This window comes from Anneissia japonica, unplaced genomic scaffold, assembly GCF_011630105.1.
Source record: "Anneissia japonica isolate Jap-2015-1 unplaced genomic scaffold, ASM1163010v1 scaffold2069_len581484_cov189, whole genome shotgun sequence".
Taxonomy (NCBI): domain Eukaryota; kingdom Metazoa; phylum Echinodermata; class Crinoidea; order Comatulida; family Comatulidae; genus Anneissia; species Anneissia japonica.
In genome coordinates, this window is record NW_022741553.1 from 344,853 (window position 1) to 367,440 (window position 22,588).

General features: G+C 33.7%; 2 protein-coding genes across 2 annotated transcripts in view; both read left to right on the forward strand.

Annotated features, from left to right (window-relative positions):
- Positions 1 to 1,811: 1,811 nt before the first annotated feature.
- On the forward strand, positions 1,812 to 16,004 carry LOC117118767 (RUS1 family protein C16orf58 homolog). The gene is made up of 13 exons (XM_033263467.1): positions 1,812 to 1,986; positions 3,131 to 3,208; positions 3,929 to 4,043; positions 4,432 to 4,477; positions 4,969 to 5,001; positions 8,861 to 8,966; positions 9,668 to 9,840; positions 10,023 to 10,213; positions 10,521 to 10,578; positions 11,031 to 11,104; positions 11,699 to 11,811; positions 13,177 to 13,240; positions 14,108 to 16,004. The coding sequence occupies exons 1-13, from the start codon at positions 1,858 to 1,860 to the stop codon at positions 14,296 to 14,298; spliced, it is 1,371 nt and encodes a 456-aa protein (XP_033119358.1). The 5' UTR covers positions 1,812 to 1,857; the 3' UTR covers positions 14,299 to 16,004.
- Positions 16,005 to 22,273: 6,269 nt separating this feature from the next.
- LOC117118769 overlaps positions 22,274 to 22,588 on the forward strand; it is a 3,109-nt gene continuing 2,794 nt past the window's right edge. Inside the window, exon 1 of the mRNA XM_033263469.1 lies at positions 22,274 to 22,470. Coding sequence (XP_033119360.1) covers positions 22,274 to 22,470 — 197 coding nt within the window. The remainder of the gene's footprint in view (positions 22,471 to 22,588) is intronic.

Consider the following 22,588-nt stretch of genomic DNA (forward strand, 5'->3'; position numbering starts at 1 on the left):
TTTGGTGAACATTTAAAAGCCTATAAAATGGTATCATTTGGAAGATTAGCCATAAAAATTTGGCTCCGTTTTTAGCCAGCTAGATGCAGTATCAAGACCATAAAAAGCAGAAAAGTAGGAAATCCAATGGTAAAATGGGGAAAGGGGAGGGGGATAGTTGTCTTATAAGCCTGACATGAGAATTTACGGTATTTATAATTGTTATTTTTTTTTAATACATATATCAACTTTTCAATACCATAGGTGTTTTCAATAATTCAAACAATTAAACATAGCAATAATTAAACTTGATACCAAATAACCAAAATTCTTTATTTCAAGTTACATTTTTTCTATGATGATGGAGTAAAGTTTGTTTTTTTTTTTTACACACATACATAAAAAATGCATCAGAAGTACATCGCCTATTATATACTGTTGAACTTGCAAATCCAAAATGGCATTGAAAAACTGTTCAACCTAGAGACAATTTGACTTACAGATTGTTAATTAATGGACAACACAACAATTTGGCATGTAATAAAATCGATTTAGAAATTATTTGAGTTAAATGAAGTTAGGCAAGTTTCACTGTGCATGTATTTAGCTGCCATGTTCATTGCTCTATTAAACCGTATTAATTGTTTCCTTGGACATTTGGGGGTATGGCCTCGATGCAAACAAAAACATGCAACATGTTCAAAATTGCATTAGTTATAGCATTGTTAAAAAAAAAACCCAAAATTTTGAAAATACAGAAAATTGACGTAAAGCAACAAATTGAGTCAAGCTGGGACAGCACAAAACACTTTTTGCACAGCTGTAGGTAGTTAGGCCTAGGCCTATAATATTAAGAATAGCTGGTAGGGCCTCCCTATCTCGATCCAGCCAGCTATCTTAACGTTCACTGCCTTGTCGTCAACCCGGAAGATGGCGCAGGCCACTATGCCAAATAGTGATGTCATCATTTTATGCGCGAACGAAGGTCATTGCTATCATGTGACCACACCTGCGTACAATTCATAGAGGGCGGACATCCACTATTTTATTTATCAATACTGATTTTTTTTTTTGTATTTACGATTCTGTATTTGATATTAAGATAATTTGGACGCACAATGAAGCTTTTTATGTGTGCCGCTGTTGTAAAATTGATTGATTGATTGATTGATTGATTGATTGATTGATTGATTGATTGACATACTCTTTATTAAGTATTAAATTGATCTACTTTATGTATGGTTTATTGAAATAAACGCTCGCTTTGGATAAACGTCCCATCAGTCATTCGAATAAACTTCATCTTCAGCTCTAAGCCTCATTTGGAATAAACGCCTTCCTCTCGAATAAACACCCGGGGGGTTATTTTAAGCAAAAACAAACAAAAAAAAAGCCTTCCTCGAATAAACACCCCCTCAAAAACCCTTCTTAACGAATGAAGTTTGATATTCAAAAGGTAAAGGATTTCCTCTCTCTGTGCGTACTTTTTTTAGTCAGCGGCTTGATCGGGATATCTTTGTGCGCACCACATCTCTATAGAGAATTACATTCATTATCAAAAAAATTGTTTCAGAAATAATCTTAGAACAAATGCTCAACTTCAGAAAAAAGTTTTTTTTTTGTTTTTGTTTTTTTTTTGTTTTTTTGTTTTTGTTTTTTTTTTGTTTTTTTTGTTAATTCGTCATAGCACTCCCCTTGATAACAGTAGACAAACATAAGCGAAATCATTTTAGAGAGCAAATCCTAACGGACACCGGACTTGCAATGAATCTACTCTTTTCATTTCTATTCATTTCCTTTACCACCATAGCGCCCTCTGTTCTTGTAATATAGCAGTCGACGGAAATGGAAAGTCCATAAACAATAGAAACGTGCAACATGGTGTCAACAGTGTTGTGTGAAGAGCGATATGGTTCCGACTCAGAACCTAATATTTATTCTTATGGAGATGGAAAATTAAGCAAGAACAATTTTTCGAAGACTAGTTCAGTCAAACAATGTTTTAGGGTAGGTTTTTCTATCGAAATTTATAATATTTCGAATAACTGCCACGTTGTAATATTTGTTGGTAACCTTTCTAGCCTAGCCAGACCAGCCCCAGGTACCATTAATACTGCGAGGTCGCCAGAGGTCCGCACTTCATAGTCACCTCTCAACGGCAAGGTGATACTGATGTCCCTGGGCTAAGGGCTTACTACTCTATCGTGTCTATGTGTCGTTTAACAGTAATCACTGGTAATTTTTTCATTCTACAGTGGTGTTTTTACACAATTAGCAAAACTTGAATTGAATTTTTTTTTCCAAAGAAAATAGTGCACAACATGCAATTTGCATAACAATTTTACACCATAATTAAATTGATAATCACATGATGAACTTATTAATATAGACAAACATGCATACGGAGATGTGTGATATTTCCTTATATATTATAACATTACCCATATTGTGCAGTGTAGCTTCTTTGACATCGTTTTCAAACTGTCTGCAATTTCACAAAATGTATCTATCAAGTTTGCAAAATACTATTGCATATTTTTGCAAATTGCAAGATTTTCTTTTTTAGTTTAAAAAATCACTAACTTCTCACAACTGAACAACTTGCAAACGCTTTACTTTAATTATGTACAGTAGTTAATTGTCCATGAGTGGAACATAGGCCTGTTGTCTATGGGCTCAAGCAGTACATTTTGAAATGCTGCCTTGTTTTAATAATTAGAATTCAATCTGCCCTTCCCCCACCCCCATCAGTAAGCATCACCTTCCCATATCACTTTTTGAAGTTTTGTAAATTGTTTTTAATGTCAAAGGCTAATGTGTATTTAAAGCTCTTCGTACAGGCCTGTACTTGACCATCTTTACATAATCTATGCCCCATGAAAAAATCACCCCCTAGGGACTGTCATCTTGAAGTTTGAAATATACCTGTAATTGCTTTGTAGAACGAATGCTGATGCTCAAAGCTTACACAACATTCAGCCTCATGATCTAACTGAACCATTCACCTATAGCCCATTTTAATTTCTACCCCTTTTTTATTTCTTTCAAACAATGACATCACTTGCCAGATAAATAATCTTAGCTATTCCACTCACGGTCAAATAGAAACTAATTACATTTAATAATTCGTATTGTGGATTTTTTTTTCTAGGCTGTATTTCTTCCTCAAGGTTATCCTGACAGTGTGAGTAGTGATTACCTAAAATATCAGATATGGGACACTATACAGGTGAGAGTGCAGTACAAATCACCATTCAATAAATTTTCAACATCTGTTTATGTTTAAATTTACAGCAAATAACTTCTTTAATATTTCAGGTACTACGTTAAGCCTGGTTTCTATAATTAACACTTGTTCAGTAGTTGGTCAAAATCGGCGGTTCCTTTCCAATTCCATTAAGGGACAGTGTTCGGTATTCAGAATTGAATGTAAAATTTTGTTTTACATTGAAATACATTTGAAGGGTCTGCTCATAAATTTATAATAATAGAAATAACAAGAAGATATCAAGATCAGGTAATAAACTATCCCCCGCTAGACACCATCCCAATATATCGTAAGTCAAGGTTTCAGGACTTGAGATTTGAGCTATGTAGTTTAACAATTGTGAAATTTTAAAACAAGAAAAACATCACTTAACAGGTGCAAACATTACTTGCAGATACTAGCAATAACAGAAATATAAACCTACAAATTATAGTCGTGTAGCCAATTGGAACTGAAGCTATAAAACATATGGCCCATTGTATAAAGTCACTTAAGTCTTGTCCAAACTATCAAATTTGATTTTACAAGAACACGTGACATGCCATATGGTCATGATGACATCACATTATGACCATATATAGGCCCATCCTGACTATATATGGGCATACAACAGTTGTTTTTAATTCTGGACAGTGCTTTAGAAATATGAACTTCTAAAGTTTTTTCATGATCTGTTAATAGGCATTTTGCAGCAGCATAACCGGTACCCTTGCAACCCAAGCCATGCTGAAAGGTGTCGGTGTCGGTGACGAGAGTGCCACAGCCGCAGCGGCCACCATCACTTGGATATTAAAAGGTACAAATCATAATATTTTTATCATCAAATATATATTATTTGAATGTAAGCAGGTAGTGACTCTAAACCTGTAAACCTCATTCTGAAGCTTAAGCCATGTTTAGACTATGAAATTTTATTTGACAAAAAATGGTTATATGCCCATATATAGTCATGATATGCCTAATGTATGGTATTGATGTGATGTCATCATGACCATATCTAGGTAGGCGGCTTTAGGGAGTGGAGTTATTGGAGTAAATCATGATTTTAACAGGATTTGAACCCAAGGCCCTGGAATTGGAAGGCAATCACTGTGTGTGAACCATGACGATCCATGGTTCAGTGATTTTTTTTTCCCTCACATTTATTCATAGTTTCTAAACTTTAATATTTTATTTGTTTTTAGATGGTTCTGGAATGATTGGAAGGATCTTATTTGCATGGTATCAAGGGTAGGTTATAAACAATATTTTATCATATTTTACAATATGTTTGAACAGTGATATTTTTCAATATAATTGGTATTACCTACCAATTACTTACAAGATACAAGATAAAATGTATTATCTCTAATAAAAATGAAGAAATTACAAAGCTTGCTAGAAAAATTCTACAATTCAGACAAACCACATTAAAATTGATCAAGCAAAAAGTATTTACATCAAATTTCCATAAAAATCCATTGACAAAAGCACAATAATATATTTAAAATTATTTAAGGCCTGCAATATTTGGAGATAATGTAAATGTTTATAAAAGAACTTAAAAAGGGATAAACGTTTTAAAGGGAGCACCACCCAACATGTATGTTATAGATTAATATTTCAAGGATTAATTATTATATAGTTGATTAATATGTTCCATTACATATGGATTTATTAAGTTTTCTACTTTTATTATTTCACTTTATAATAATTTTATTGATATGTACTTTTATTGTTAGCACTTCGCTGGATTGTGATGCTAAACGATGGAGGTGAGTTCAGATTTAAAATATTATTTGTTAATCGTTTAAAGCTCTGTGTACACTATCAAATTTTATGTGACAAAAAAGTGTGATGCCCATATATGGGCATCATGACATCACACAATGACATAGCATTACCATATATAGGCATAGCATTACCATATATAGGCATAACATTACCATATATAGGCATAGCATTACCATATATAGGCATAGCATTACCATATATAGGCATAGCATTACCATATATAGGCATAGCATTACCATATATAGGCATGTCACCATTTTTGTCCAAGAAAATTTGATAGTGTGGATAGAGCTTTACTCTATCTTTAAAGCCCTGTCAACACTATCAAATTTATTTGACAAAAACATGTGACACGCCTAAATATGGTCATGATGGCATCACATCATGACCATATATAGGCATATCATGACTAAATATGTGCATACAACAGTTTTTTGTCAAAAAAAATTTGATCTGGTATGTGAAAGAACTTTAAATACAGTAATGCAGTAATTGGATTACAAAGAAAATCATCATCGCAAAATAATAACTATATAAATATGAATCTGTAGAATAAGATTATCCCGTATCAATGTAAACAAATATTTTATAATTATATTTTGAAAGGCTTTCTACAGAAATTGTATATTTAATGTAATTTTAGGAGCTGAATAGTATTAGTAAATAGTTGATTATATAAAGGTTTTCTTGTTTTGTACAATTTTCCATCCATGTCTGCTTTTACTACTACTGTACTACTTATTGCTCCAGTATATTAAGGGTGTTTTTTAGGGTGGTGAGTTGTCCCCCAGGCAATAAAATTGTCTTACCTATCAATCATAATTACAACTTCCATTCCTTAATAATGTTATAAATGTGTGATCTTTAATGTCAACTGAAAGGAGACCTTTACCTAACTGATTCTCCGATTCTGAAGAATCTTACATACACTTTATATGTCCTTGTTCATGCTAAGGCATTAAGAATGTCATTATAATTTTTTTTTACATCAACTCGGAGGACAACTTTTTTATTCATGAGAATCATCTTTCTGAATGCTTTCACATAAGGGAATGTAATTTCAACACCAAACTTGCCAATGGACTAAACTTCAATATACCTAAAGCTAACGCTGATTATAAGAGAATTAGCATCTCATTTCTTGGTAAATCTGTTGAATAACCTTTTATCTAAAGTAAAATGTACATTCAATTTACATGTTTTCTGTAAATAAGTTTACAGTACTTCACTGACATCCGAGTTTATTGTGATCTCAGAAACCTACACTCAGAAATACCATGCTGGTGGGCAACAGGGGGTAGTGTCTGCTAAGATGTTCTATTTTTGTCATCTCTTGATTTGTTTTTCTTATTTCATGCTACTGTGCTTGGGAATAATGTTACTTAAATGTACTCCCAATTTTCATTTTTTCTAAATAAGTTTAACATGTTGACTGCCAGACCTTTTTTTAACAAGTTTACATGCACAAACAAACTTTTTTGAAATTTTACATAGTCATATATCATCAAAATGATGTGTGTAATAATAAATTGCCGGGAAATTATTAGGGGACAAGTGAACTTGTCGACGCACTTTGGTAGCACTTTTTATCGACTATGGCAAGTGCGAGTTGATTTATCTTGTCCGCTTTTTGCATGGGTTGGTGTATGCGCAAAGGGCGCCCCACTTGTGCCACTTGAGTTTACTACCGCCAACATAACACAACAAACATGCATATGTCATTTGTACGTTATCGTCTAGGTGTATCTTCCCTGAACTAGCAGCCGTAGTCGCTACGCTAGAATGTTACCCCGATTTTGACTAGTATACTCGTCCCTGGTGCCCTCAGCAACACCCTGTAGGCGAGTATTACTTGTCACTGGCAGCCAAAATGTTAAAGTACTTTCCTAACCTCCAATTTTATTGCTGAAACTAAAAAAAATACTGTACCAAGTTGCTGTAAAGTACTATGACGTTCTGTTTTTGTCATCTGTATGTTTGTTTCTTATGTCATGCCTTTAGCTTGGGAATAACAATACAGTACTGTACTTAATTACCAATTTACGTTTTTGCTAAATAAGTTCAAAGCACTTTCCTAACCTCTGATTTTATTGCTCAAACCTAAACAAAAATACTGTACCAGGTATGATGTTCTGTTTTTATCATCATGATTTTTTTTGTGTGTGTTTTCAATCATTTTTGTTTGTTTTTAAATGTGTGCATTACATATGAATGCATTTTCATCAAGGCCTCACTTGGCCTTGATTAAAAACCACCTATGGGCACGTCAAGTGTCCCCGTGTAAAAATGAAGTACAGTGTATTAACATCATTATAACCTCATCTATCCAAAGACATTAAAATTGCAATGAATTTGAGTTTAAATGTCAAATCAATAGACACATCATACTTAACCTATTCATAAGAATTGCATAATCTCGTCCTTCCTAAGTCATTTAAGCTAGGTTAGGCATGACTTTTTTTATTCCTTGTATCATATATTTATTTTTTAAAAGATTATCAGAGGAGGCGGAATAAAAATAAAATTTTGTTTTCTTATTTAGCAAATAGTTTTGCCTAAATCATCCAGACGTAGGAGAAAATAAAGATAAAATTTTATTTGTGAATGTAAAATAGGATGTTTAAATTTATATAATTAGGAAGAAATATTCATATCTTATCATTTTTTTCTCAGATTTCAAGGCAGCAGAAGGAATAATAAAAATAAAGTTAAAAGTTTTATTTTTTTTTTTTTTCTGAAATTTCCACTTTTTGTGGAGGCGGATGCGCTAATAAGTAAAAAATGATATTTTATTTTTATTTGGAATCATCAATATTTGCAGTCGGCGGGTTAGCTAAACAAGGTATAAAAAAGTCTTGCCTTACAAAGAAGACAATATTTTATAACTTGTAGACCAAAATTTTTCAGAACATTTAAGGGGTGTTTGACGATATAGTTGAGAATGGCTAATCAAGTTTTGGAAAATAAAAAACTTGAAACTAGAAATATTAATACCCCCAGTTTTTCAAATTTCCAAAGGTCATATTTTATCAGCTGTTCCCGATTACTTCTTTAAACACACATTCAATGTCAATTATTTGTATACATTTTTTTTTTTCGTCCATGGCCTGCCGGCTTTATGAATCACAAGGTGACTTTTAATGTCAACTGTGCACCTGATGAAGCCAGTATAGACTGCTGGCTATAGCTTGTGTAATATATAATTTAATGTTAGTACAGTGCACCCTCCAAGTTGAGACCACTCTAATTCTGAGGCTCCTCTAATTCGAGACTACTTTTTTTAAAGAACAAAATATCAATCTTTTTAACACAAAGCTAACCCTCTAATTGGAGACCAAGGCCCAAGTTTTCAGGTCCCCAAATTTTCAGGTCCCAAAGATTGTCTCAAATAGGAGGGTGACCTGTATTGTCAATAATATACTACCAATTTTTTTTGTGAATGATTTGATATGACATAAAAAAACTCACCTGAAATTTATTTTCCCATCTGTTGTTGTTCCCTTTCTGATACATACTTTATATCAAATATCAAATACAATTAATATCATGAATTTGTATTTAATAATTAATAAAAATAGTAATCCAGTAATTAATTAAAATAATCATAATATTGACAATTTTAATCAATGATAAATTATTGTAAATATAATAATAATTTTTTAATTTTATAGTAATTTACATATTTTTCTAATTGAATTTACTTATAAATCTATATACGACATATTGTATTAACTGAATCCCCAATTCAGCCACTGGCTGCTATGGATTTGATATCATTGTCTTGTATATTTTGTTTTTGTGAATAAAAGATACTGAAATATATTTCATTTCATCTTTCAGATTATTTGCAGACATTCTAAATGACTTTGCAATATGCATTGAGTTGATTTCGCCTCTCTTTCCATCATTCTTTGTATTCATTGCTTGCATATCAAGTGTCTTCAGGGTAAGTTTAAGTTTTAATACATTCACTCTCTTTTATTTAAATTTATTTGAAGAAATATAAGTAGAACTTATATTTGAAGAAATATTTGAGATATTAAAGAATTTATATTTGAAGAACTTGGTATATTTATTTTTTAAAACTATGGAATTATTTTATTTTCTTGATGACATAATTGTTAACAGATGAAGATCATTGAACACATGCTGAGATAAAATGAAAACAGAAATTTTTGGGCCGTGAAAGGAAGGTTAATTTCTGTTTGTTGTTTAGGTAAATGTCCATATAAACAAATAATCTCTGATGGTTTGCCCTGGCGGCTTAGTATCTCTCACAGGGGTAGAATAAAAACGAGTTTCCTTGATGCCATTTTCAGGTACACTGCTGAAAATTAAAGAATTCCATAAAGGATAGGAAATTCTGGAATATTGTTTTTGAAATTTCTCTGTTATTGTGGATTGATTGAGTAAGGGATTTATAAACTGCTTACTTGTCACATGACTGGGTGTGGATGTAGGGTCACTGCGCACTTGAACACATAACCAGCTCCTTCCACGATTCTCAGTCACGTACCACCTTCTGTGTCTCTGCGAAAGATTTCCCAGTCAATAAACAAATAAACTGACATAGGTATATACAGTAGTTTGGCAGATAGACAGCAAGCTGAAAGATTGATAATTATTAATTATGGGTTCTTTTCGCAGTCAATTGTAGGAGTTGCAGGAGGAGCTACTAGAGCGGCGCTGACCATGCATCAAGCAAAGAGGAATAATATGGCTGATGTCTCTGCTAAAGATGGAAGTCAAGAGACTCTAGTCAATCTAGCTGCGTTACTAATTGGTTTAATCATTACTCCAGTGGCGTCTGGCAATCATATGTAAGTCATGTTGTTATTTAGCTTGACATTACAGCTTAAAGCATTCTACAGGTGGCTCTTCTTCACTGTTTCTTCTCTTTAAAAATTAATTAATTTATAACATATATAATAAAGTATATTAATTTCTTTAAAAAATAATTAATTTAAAGCATTAATGTCTTGAAATTTTGTACATTTTTCAGACTTACATGGACCTTGTTCTTCGTGTTCACGTTTTTGCACCTGTATGCAAATTATCGAGCAGTTACCTGTGTAGTCATGGAGACAGTGAATCAAACAAGGCTCCACATTTTGGTGCAAGAATTTCTTCAGAGTCCAGATCTTCACATTTTAAGTCCGGCTAAGGCAAATGCAATGGAACCAGTGATTTGGAGTAAGTATTTAGATAGCTTCTTGGGATTAAATTATTCTGTTTAAATTTGAATAATGTCTAGCATCAGCCACAAAAATTATAACCATTAATTTTGTTTAATAACTTAAGGTTATAAATAACTTGTAAAACTGACTATTCAGTGTTTGTTTTCTATGCATTGTCTTCATTCATATGTTTTGTTTTCAAATTTTTATTAGCTGTCTTAATTTTCATCTAATATGAGGATTTCTCCACACAAAAACTTAATTGATATTTGTTCTGTTTTATTCTTTCATACTTAAGCATATTTTATTTGCTTTTTACACAGAGCAGGCGAAGCCACTCCGGGTCAATCTTGGTTCATCTTTAGGTACATTTATCAACAGGTGAGTTATAGTAATCCACCATCTACCTCCTGTCCCATACTTGCATGTCTCCTGTCTCCTAAGCATGGCACACATAAGAAGAGCTCATGATAGCAAAGAGCATTTCCGATAAGCTTGGAGATGTGTAGTCGATGTCATATCACATTCATATATGGGCATAATGGTGTACATGTTCCAGTGAAGGTTATCTGCCTATGGCAATGCATACTAAAAATGCATAAACATGTTATCAGTTTGTTTAAACACTTATTCCAATGTTAGTTTATGTTTTATTACATGCATGAAACATTCAATGTTCATGTATGCATGCTTAATCTCCCTTTTTCTGTACTAGGCCTAAACTTATATTTTACTATAAAAATCACGAAATTGTTTGAATGTGTTCAATTTACCATGAAAATCACACAAGATATTGTTTTAATGTATTTATATTTTGAATTATTCATCAACAGTTTTGAAGATCTGGAGTCTTGTTTAAAAAGCAATGGCAATGAAATATTCCTATTGGGTTTAAATTGCAAGAAAGGTATGTCATTGTGTTGCATAAATTTATATTCAAACAGTGAGTGAAGAAAGGTATAGGAGAATAACCCATAACTCGCAGCGTCATTGTGCTGAATTGCGTATGGGTGTGGTCCGTGACTACCTAGCAGCCGTAAAGAGGCGCTTATAGTAGCTTCATGTTTTCATCGTTCCGCAATGACAGGGGCTGAAATGAATCATACCATCGAGGTAACCACCTACTCTTCCGATGTTGCAAAGTGTACACAAGCCAGTGTACATTGGACCTCCATTTTAAGTCCTTATCCGAGAAAACTAGGTTCCACCAACCAAAACCTGGACGAGAAGCATCAGTATTTAGCAGTGGCCCTACCTTACCACTCGACCACACGATTTAACTCCTGTATGTCAATTGTACGATGGATGTGATGTTCTATAAACTCAGGCACACAATGCGTCGGCCGATGGTTCAGTCAACGCTGCCGTAGCAGACACAGTCTCCACCTCAATTTATGATATATTTTCTAACTTGATGATTTTGCAAATTTAGGTTGGTAGAGAGTTCCATCTTTAATTGCCATCCGATGAACTTTATGTGAAGATATGTATTTTTTTTTAGGTGTATTGAATATTGTTCTACATGAAAACATCCCAGTTAGAGAAATCATCAAGGCTTGTTTTCAGGCTGAAGTTATACAATGTGCCTACCAACAAGTCCAGTACCTGCAAGGGGTAAGCAATGTACAAGGGGCAATGGAGTGTAGGGGAGAGAGGTGGAACTTATAAATGCTTATTATTATATTAAGGAAAGGGTGCCAGGTTTAAGTGCAATGCAAGGCAATGGATTTATGCAGTAAGTTTAATAGAAGGGTGTGGTGGTAGTGATGCTATCAATATGCTCATTCAAATTAAAAATATAAAGGCAGTCATAAAAATGGTGATTGATAATCCTTACTTTAATATTAACATGTACTGCTATTTTTAGACATGGATAATGATGCCATAATCGTACGATTTAAATGGTGATTTATAGTTTATACTTGAGAACTAACATGAACAAACTATTTTTAGACATTCTACAAATTGATTTAATTGGCCCTGTTGACTGACTGCTCCAAGGTCAGTGACCTTGTTGTTAAAAGTCAATTCGTTTAACATTTGCTAATTAGCAAACGATGTGATTCCAGGTGAATCAAATAGCCTATATCAATAAAGATGCAAGCCATTCTCTCACAGATTCCCCATTATTTTAAATGGTTTTAATGGTACCCTAATAATACAATTTAATTGACTTGTTGAATGACTTGGCCAAGGTCTTTTTGTTCAGAGACAGTTTTTTTAGAATTGTGAATTAATAAATTGTCCCCATTGGGATTTGAACCCAAGACCTTCCAATTACCGCTCAGATATCCTACCAACTGAGCTATAAGGTATACTGCATGTATAATTTAATAAACAATGAGTAAAAAAAATAACAGTAGTATTTGGCATAGTGAAGTCATGCATGGTAAATATATTATTTATTTATTTATTTCAACAGTATTTTGTGAGGGTGGTGCATCCTACCAGTGGTGGGGGCAGGGGGCTCAAGCCCCCCATCGGTCTGGTCAAGCCCCCCCCCCATCGGCCAAAGCTCCTTGGGCAGTCGGACAAAAAAAAAAAAAAGGCCTAGTTTTTCCAGCCCAGCCATGTCCGGCCATCTAGAAGTCCCAATTTTTTTTTTTTTTAATCTCGTTTTGGGAGGAGGGAACACCCCTAATATAATATAATATATTATTATGTAATATTATATATATAATGTATATATTATGTATGTATGTGTATGTATGTATATATATATGTATATACTGTATATATACTCTTTACTATTACCACCATCATTATTTTTATTATTTTCACAACCATAATTATCATTATTATTATTATTGTTATGGTTATTATAATTATTGATGATAATGTTGATATTACTGTTGTTATTTCAAATAAGTATTCTTAAATATGGTCTGTATTTTCTTGTGTTTTTTGCTGATATTATTATTATGTTTATTTATTCCCGTAGTTAAATTTTAAAATTTCTGATTGCTTGCATTTTGGCAGGGTACTCCGACAGTATTACTTAAGGACCAATCACAAGGCCAACTAATTGAATACATAAGAAAGGGTAATTATTATTATCATCATCCTCATATCATCATAACCCTCATCATCGTACCCTTCAATATCATCATCACCATCATCATCATCATCAACATCAATATCATCATCATCATCATCAACATCAATATCATCATCATCATCACCATCATCATCATCTCAACATTATTACTATCATCACCACCACTGCCACCACCACCACTGTCATCATCATTTTAATCATCATCATTGTAGTCATTATCTTAACATCTTCACCATCATTATTATCATTACCGCCATCATCGTCGCCATCATTTTCTTCATTATTTATACAATTATCACCATCATCAACATCATATAATTTAACACTATTTAATTACTCTCTTCTAGACAAAATATTGAATAAAAATTTTACAGATTTTCTTTTTGCCTTTTTCTTATCAATTTTTGGTGTAAGTCTTAACCTATTTTGTTTTCGATGCAGTACTATTATATTTATGTATATATTGTTTTTCTTTTACTCATTAATTTTGTCTTAAGCTCAATTTCTTTTTTCATTTTGGTTTTCTTTTATTCTTTTTACTTGTGATCCACAAAAGACAGAAATAGTTAAATAAATCATCAACATCATCATCATCCATATCATAATCATCACTACCACTTTTGTCATCATCAAATCTAAACATTGTCATCAATCATCATTATTGTTATCAACATTGTCATCCTCATTTTTGCCTTTGCCATCATCATCATGAATAATCATCATGTCGTCACCATCAGCCTCATCCTTATCAACGTCATTGTCATCATCCTAATAAATATTTTTATTTTAGCTTAATTCACATCAGTATAGACTTGTTCTTACTGTATCTACTATTATGATTTTATTTTGCAGGGAAAAATATGACGATATCGGATTCCTGGGAAGTAGTACGATTGTCTGCTAAAGTTGCGGACCATCTATTCCCTCGATTCCTTAAGGATTTTGAGATGGCAGGATGGAAAGTGGAACCGACACAGTTATGCCCAGATGAATGGCGAGCACACTGGAGTTTACAAGGAATTGCAGATAAAAAGTCATTTTAATTGCTGTCTCACATTTAGCCTTGCATTCTGATATTGTCATAAAGGCTGAGCCTGTATTAATAGACTATGTAACACTGCAGAACAAACAAATAATGTTTCCAGTTACACACATATATATAATAATGTTCCTCTGTGAAATGTATTGTCAGTATACAGCCTCTGTATATGCACTCCTTGAAATAACTTATAACAGTATTATAACAGTAGATGTAGTATAACACTTTGACATCAGCAGGTCGGGCACTGAGATATAGATCCAGGGTCTTTGGTTTGATCCAATGGTGACGCCAGCAGAATGGGTGAGAGGGGGGAATTTTGTTTTACAATCCACAATGATATTTTCTTCAAATCTTTATACTATCTGTATAACAAGACATTATGTTTATTCTATTTTTAAACTATATTTTTAGAGCGTGACCCTTTGAACTTATACTAGGTGGTCAGCTTGGGGACCCTATAAAGTAATAAAATGCTCTATAAAGTATTCTCATTATGAGGCTGAGGGAATTCAGATTTTATTTATCATATTTAATATTATATTATGTCAGTCTTATCGGTTGGTTACATGTCATTGGAATAACCAACCATTTCTCCTCACTATTAATTATCAATACTTAAAGATATAACTTTGTAGTAAAATCATTTAAAAATTTTAATTGCTCATTTAAAAGAATCAATTAAGTTAAGTTTTATTGAAAAACAGATGGAAAACCATCTTAAATTGAGTAAAGTCAGTTTAGAGTCTATGCAAAGAATGTTATGTCTGTTTCTTTTTATTTCATTGAAAGCATTGACAGTGGCACATGGTGGGCTTGGTGGGCCTACCCTTTTTTTCATTCTCATGCTCTTTAATTTTAGGTTTTTGAGTATTTTAGGCTTTACTAGATAGGTGCATCTGTGAGTTATGATTGGCCAGCGAAACCAGGGGGTGGGGGCTTCCCCACTTTTTGGCAGAAAATTTATAATGGCTATGCAGATTTTTATATGATCCCACTTTATGCTAGTGGGCCACACCCACTTTGAAGAACGTTCCTTCGGTATAATGCGCTATATCCCACAAAGTCCCACAACATTACATTATCCACCAATTTTAGTGAGTGGGCCAAACCTCCTGTATGCCCCCACCAGTAATGTGCCAACAAAAGTTTTAATATTTATTTTGACAAAACAACAGACTGATTGATCAAACTTGGCTGTTGTTTTTTTTTTTTTTTTAAAGGTATTATATGAGATTATATTATTTTTTAAAAATCACCAAATTTGTCTCAGAGAATGTAAGAAAACGTTAATTTTTTTAGTGGTTCCAGCCCCTGGACGCCCTGTAAGTCCTCAGTGATCTCCTGGCCCCAGCCTCAGATTTTTTGCACCCTCTCAGAATGCTTACTGGACACACCCACTGTCCAAATTGTGCCATCGCCTATGATTAAAATCTGATAATATATTAAAAATATATTAATTAATTCAAATATTTAATTATATTTTTTCAAGCTTAATAACTCAGTTTTATGCTTAATGAGGTAATTTTATGTGTCATTCTTGACCAATCAATGTGTCAAATTGATGAATGAGTATTTTGAAAGGACAAATTAAATCCAGATTTTAGTGGAAATGCATAACTAAATTAAATATAAGCATATTTTATCCTGTGCTATTTAATCGATTTATGTATTTTAATGTTCATTAATAAATTCATTAATAGATACAAATATGCCATATTCTGTTGCCATTTCTTAATTTCAATCATTTCAACATTTGGAATTTATAAGTGATTTGAATTATACAAACGTCATTACACTTTGTACATGATTTTGACAGTGGTGATATTAATGAAGAGATATATTTATGACTACTATAAATTTTCACCCCTATTATCACAGCATTACATAATTACTTTGTGAATTGAGTTATTCGTGACCTTTAGTATACTAATTTGCTATCGTAAAGTAACATTTTTTTTTTACTTTGATATTGATGACATCTACATAACTAATGATAATTATATGTATTTCCACCACCATCATGGTCTAACTCATACATAATCACGTAATATTATGAATAAACCTTGCTATTTAAAATTGAGTTATTCATGACCTGCAGTAAAGTAATTTGCTATCATAAAGCAACATTTTTTTACTTCGATATTGATGACGTGACGTCTACAAAACTTATGATAATTATATATATTTCCACCACCATCACGGCGTTATATCACTCATACATATTCATGAAGAATAATGAATAAACGCTTACTATGTGAAATTGAGTTATTCGTGACCCGCAGTAAAGTAATTTGCTATCGTAACAAGAATCTGTCGGCTTAGCATCCGTAAAGCAACATTTTTTCCGTTGACTTGGAGTAATTCAATAGTTGATTAGTGAGGACATTGTTTGTTGGCTGTCAAACTTCCAGGTGTTGGCCTCTACTGCAGGTGTGTTGTCTTTCAAAATCTGCTCAATCGAATGTTCAATCTCGAAACAGGAAATAGTGCTCTATTTAAAGTTTGAGTAAGGTGGATATCGTTTATAATAGTAATAGTTTTATACAAAAATATTCTGTTTTGAAGAAGAAAAAAGACGTGAGGATGGAGAATAGTTTCAATATTAAAATTGGAACAGATATAAACTCGAGCGCAGTCATTCCATAGAAATAGAGTGCATACCTCCGCCCTGTGCCTGAATCTGAAATAAATGCATGCAGGGTGTTTATGGGCGATTCCATTGTTAAATAATGGATAAATTTTATGCTCGACGGATAAAGCGTGGTTTCCATAAAATCGCTACACGCTATCGCGGACAGCTTTCGGTGATGCTGTTTATTCGGTCGAATCGGAGAACCTTCCCGATTTCGCAGGGGACTGCTACCAGTGGCGTATCTAGGAGGGTTGGGGGGGGGGCAAAAAATTACTCGCCTCAGTGCCCCCCCCCCAAAAAAAATCACGGTCAAATAGTTAAAAATCACCTAAAACCCATCATTCTCCCCCCCCCCCAATTCAAGACTTCCAGATACGCCACTGATTGACTACGCGCAATACAATGATTGCACTGAAAACACTGTCAGTGGCAGATCTAGGATTTACTAATTGGGGGGCGGGGCGGGAGTGGCCTTCGAGGTGTGAAGCGAGTGGGAGTGGGAGTGGGTTTGAGAGGGGATCCTTCTCCCCAAAATAAGGAAATATTTTTAATTTTAAGAGTTTAGACGGTCTTATAAAACATTCTGGTTTTCATGTATTTATCATGCATTCAAATTAGGCCTAAGCCCACAACCGACGAATAAAACGGACATTCATACAATTCTCCAACCTATGGCATCAACTCTACTCCGAAATGTATCGTTTACTGAAACACGGTTATGGCCATTCGTAGTGGCAAAAGACGTGCCCCGATTTACTAAGAAAAGGGGCGTATTAAATACAATACACAATCAATTTCTAAAGCATATCTTGACTTTATATTATAATTAAGTTGAATTTCTGCATTTGGACAGGCCTATAGGCAGGGGCGGATCCAGTAGGGGCACCGGGGGCACGTTCCCCCGTTTTGCCACTAAATTAAAAAAAATTCAAAGCAAAACAATGTTATGTGTTACTCACTTACCTATTATGAGACTGTTGTGGCGCCCACCCCACGTTTGAAAAATTCTGGATCCGCCCTTGATAGGCCTAATATAAATGCATCAAACAGAGAGGAAATTCCCACCTTTACACGATATCAGAAATTTTTTTTTAATTATAAAATGTACTTATTGTGAAAACTAAAAATTAAATGCACATTGAAACGGAGTTTACCAAATCCAGGGATTCAACGTAGGGGCCCATGGAGGAACCTTCACAAATAGTGTCTAAATCACCTCAACCCCACTATGGTTGGGGCTGAGTAAGAAAATGTATTATTGAGTGTTCCGTACTAACTGACATTAAATCACCTAAACTACTGTATAAACCAAGCTTGTTTTTAATTTGTTTTGTTGCTTTAGAAATTCATGTACAGTGTATGTACTGTACTATTTCGAACAGAAGCCTATGCTATCTTGAAAAGAAGCCATGAGCTTCTTTTCGAGGCTAACTTTGCAAACTAAAACTTCAATTCGATCGTTTTAACCTAATCTATTATCAATTTTCAAAATAGTAAAGAACAGAGATCAAATAAAATTAATGGTATTCATGTTGCAAGGGTTGCTGAATTAACGTTATTGATTCAAAAAGAAGCCATGTCAAGAATAACAAATAAAGACTATATACTAACAACATGACAAGCTGTACTTAAGAGAATATCTGCTTCCAAGTACAATCAAATCCAAAACGTTGGAATTCATGGATTCCTCTTTTCTTCTTTGTTTTTTGCAAGCAAAACTAGAAAACACATTCAAGACGCGTACTGCAACCAATGAGTTTGGATGCAAGTTCGGATTGAATGAGTCTACACGAAGATTATATATCAGATGTGCGATGCATATTGCTTAAGGGATCATCGGTGCGAGTAGTTTGAATACGACGAGGATTCGAAATGCCACTACAATTGGAAAGGGACCAAGGTGAAGAGCCTTGGTAAATGTTGTTCAAATAAATAAATAAAATGTAATGTACATGTTCGATCGTCATTAATGAGTTTATAACCATGGTGTTCTAATAAAGAGTGACAATAGAAGTCTTTTTTCAGTGCCTGTTGTGTAGAAACAAACTATTAATCATGGAGTTTCAATATTATATCATGAAACTTGATTATTATAAGTATACGACTTTATGAAAATATTATTGATTGTGATTAAATTCAGTATTCATTTCATAATATAGATGACAAATTCGTGTACACTATAATTATTTATTCCTTTCATAAATACTTTTTATTTTGTAAATTAATCGAATTTATTATTTGACAAAAAGATTAAATTCGTTCAGATTAGTACATTGTGGTACAGATTCATGATGGGACATCAGAACTATAATTACTAAATACATTGACGAGATACTTATAAGGAAGGACAGTCTGCAACTAACACTCTTCGTCTTTAGAGCCGGCCCGGTTGTATTTCTTTCCTACAGCACTATGTTGACTGTTAGATTGTTTACACTACGTAATGTTATAGCATTGCTGTTTGTGCAAGACGTATTTGCCGGAAAGACTTCTAACTATTTTAAATTAAATCAATTCAGTATACAGTATTTGTTAAGGACGTTAGGACAAAGTTCTGTAGAAAAAAATGTGGAAAAAAAATATTGCAATCAATAGTATTTACTTGTCAATATCACTAATTGATTTGCTGAGAGAAAAGAACGTAGAGTATTAACAAATATTATACAAACAATTTACTTTAAAAAATTGTGTAACATAGTGGTAGTAATACGAAAAAGTGTTCCTAGAAAAGAAAAACAAATATTTGTGGAAAGAAATTAGGCTATTTAAAATGAAAAAAAAGTAAAAGATACTGAAGCTAGAACTTAAGCATATAACCTCCTTCCTTATTTGTCTATCTAAGAACCTTGATATTTTTGTGCTTTTTGGGTGAGCTCTTGTCGAGGGGGAAACCTGCTAGTCAAAGTACTATATATTTGCGCGGAATACCTGAAAGAGCAATTGACGGAAATTATGATACTGACTGGAATGGTGGCTCGTGTATACACACTAGTATGTGATACTAGCTTCCTTTGCACCTTATAATCATAAGATTTTAGATTCATTGTTTAATAAGATTTATTTTCGTTAAAAAACACAAGCAATCTACAACAAAGAAATTGTTGAAATTATAACAGTATATGCGATAGTGACTTACTTTATACTTAATCATAATCGTTTAGACGTATTGTACCTAAAAAATTAAATAAAGAGAAAGTTTTAATGTTTTGGTCAACATAAAGATTATTATGTACACATAAAGATGATATGCTTTCTCTCTGTGTATATATCAATCCACGTGTGAATTGATATGTACACAGAGAGAAAGCATTTAGATATATTATTTAATATAACTATTTTCGTTAAAAACACAACCAATCTACAACAAAGGAATTGTTTACATTATCATAACATTCATCTCAACGGCGGCGGAACGTTTTTGAAAGTGGTGGTGTGTGGGGGGAACTTCATAAGGTCCAGTATGCGAGCGAAGCGAACATCTAGGCTCGGTGGGCTACGGAAGCTACGGATATTTGACGAAGTTTGGTGAATTTTATTAGTTATTTTATAGGCATCAAGCTACTGTAATATGACTTCATAATTGTTGTAATTTCCAGTATCGGATCCAGGAATTCTATTCTATTGGAGGATCTATACTACCTCAGCCCCACGAAGAAAATTGGCGATTATGGCACCTCTAGATGGCCCGCGGAAATTGCACTTCCAGACAAAATTTGAATTTAATTTTCTTCATATCTCTATTTTTTCTTTAAAATTGAACAATTTAGGGGCAGGGACCCCTGGCTGGCTGGGACCCCCTGAATCTGCCACTGCGTACTTTCGCAGATGGGGGATCTATACCACCTCAGCCCACCATGGTTGGGGCTGAGGTAAGAAAATTTGTGATTATGGCACCTCTAGATGGCCGAAAATTGCACTCTCAGACTTACAATTTGAATATAATTTTCATAATATCTAGGCCTATCTCCATTTAAAAAAAGATTGAACAATTTAGCCCCTCCCCCTTGAATCCGCCACTGACTTCCGAAAACAATCAAAGTCGAGATTGCTTCCACGATCTCAATGAATTATTTATCATGAGGGGTATCCTTGATAAGGGTATTCCCCGACGAAACTTTTCCCCCCGATGGATAAAAATGACCCTTCTATAGTAGCCCGAAAATGATACTCCAATTGTGGCGAGTCCAGGATGTCGAAATATAGGGGACCCATGGAGGGTCTTGCTTAAATGGAATGAACACCCACCTCAGCCCCACAACGGTTGGGGGCTGAGGTAAGAAAAAAAATATGATTATGGCACCTGTAGATGGCTGGAAATGGCACTCTTAGATTAAAAGTTAAATATAATTTTGTCTTTTTTGGTTGGGGCCCGTGCTAACTGGGCTCCCCCTTGAATCCGCCACTGTTAAATATAACATTTGACATAGCCTATCATTTTGTTTCACAAATGACTAATTCATAATGTCAAGCGAAAGATATTCCATCCATTTTTCCCACCTTCTATTCATCTATATATACATCTATCTATCCATCTATCCTTCGATTGATCTATCCATCTATCTATCTATCCATCGATCTATCCACCTATCCATCCAAATCATCCTTCTACCAAATGTTCCATTTAACCATCCATCCATCCATTCGTATTTCTATCTATCCAATCAATCAATAAATCAATCAGCCAATCAATCAATAAATCAATCAGTCAATCAATCAATCAATTAATTAATAACTCAATCAATGTCAGTCTATTTATAGGCCCATTTATAAAAAGATTGAACAACTAAAAACTTTTTATTTTGCAGTATTAGTGCGTTGTTTTAAAAGATTTGTTTGTTTGACCATAGAATATATTAAAGGCGAAGAAGTCATCCCTAGTTGGTGGATGCTAGATCTTGAGAAGTATTGTCGGATTGATTTCGTACGAATTTTCCATCGATCTGGTCAGTTGGCAATTGCCATTCTATCATTTGTATTTCTTTTTTGCAATAAAGTCTAAAGCTTTTGGCAAAGATTATGTTTCACTCTCACATATTTCTGCTGTCTATGTATACATATGTAGTAGGGTGTATTTTTGTATATTTCTTTAGTTAATCTTAAGTACCTTTAAATTTATTCTATATTATTTATTTATATTAATCCACTATCCCGTATCCAAAGAGGCTATACAATGCAATGCAATGGGTTAATGACCCATTGAACATTCCATTTCCTATAGTCAAATAGATACCACCAGCTAACCCTCTCCCGAGAGTTGGGTGGTATGCTGTCGACATACCTGAGGAAGTAAAGGAAACGTCTTGTCAACATCATATGATGTATTACCGGACACAGGAAATCGGGAATGGACAGTGACTTTGGGTGTTGCCTGAGGCTAAAGGACCAAAGAAAATGGAATATTCGAATGAGTAGGGTGGAGCCAGATCCCCTACATATACCCATAATATCAAAGGAAACAAGAGAGAACAGGAAAGAAGGAAAAAGACACAGCAGAGAAGAAGGAACACTGAGAGATCCCGATCGGAACTCCAGCACACAGAAGTATAGTCCTATAATCGGATAGACTTAGGATAAATGTGAATTTTCTTCAGAAAACTGTTGACTGGAAACCTTCTTGAGTTAAAAAGGAAGAAGAATTACTACTCTTTTGGTTCCACTA

What these genes read in the sequence shown, in the direction of transcription:
- LOC117118767 (XM_033263467.1), top strand. Translation starts at nt 1,858, where the DNA reads ATGGTGTCAACAGTGTTGTGTGAAGAGCGATATGGTTCCGACTCAGAA. An exon ending in CAGTCAAACAATGTTTTAGG is followed by an intron (nt 1,987 to 3,130) that starts GTAGGTTTTTCT and finishes TTTTTTTTCTAG; the next exon opens with GCTGTATTTCTTCCTCAAGG. An exon ending in CATCACTTGGATATTAAAAG is followed by an intron (nt 4,044 to 4,431) that starts GTACAAATCATA and finishes ATTTGTTTTTAG; the next exon opens with ATGGTTCTGGAATGATTGGA.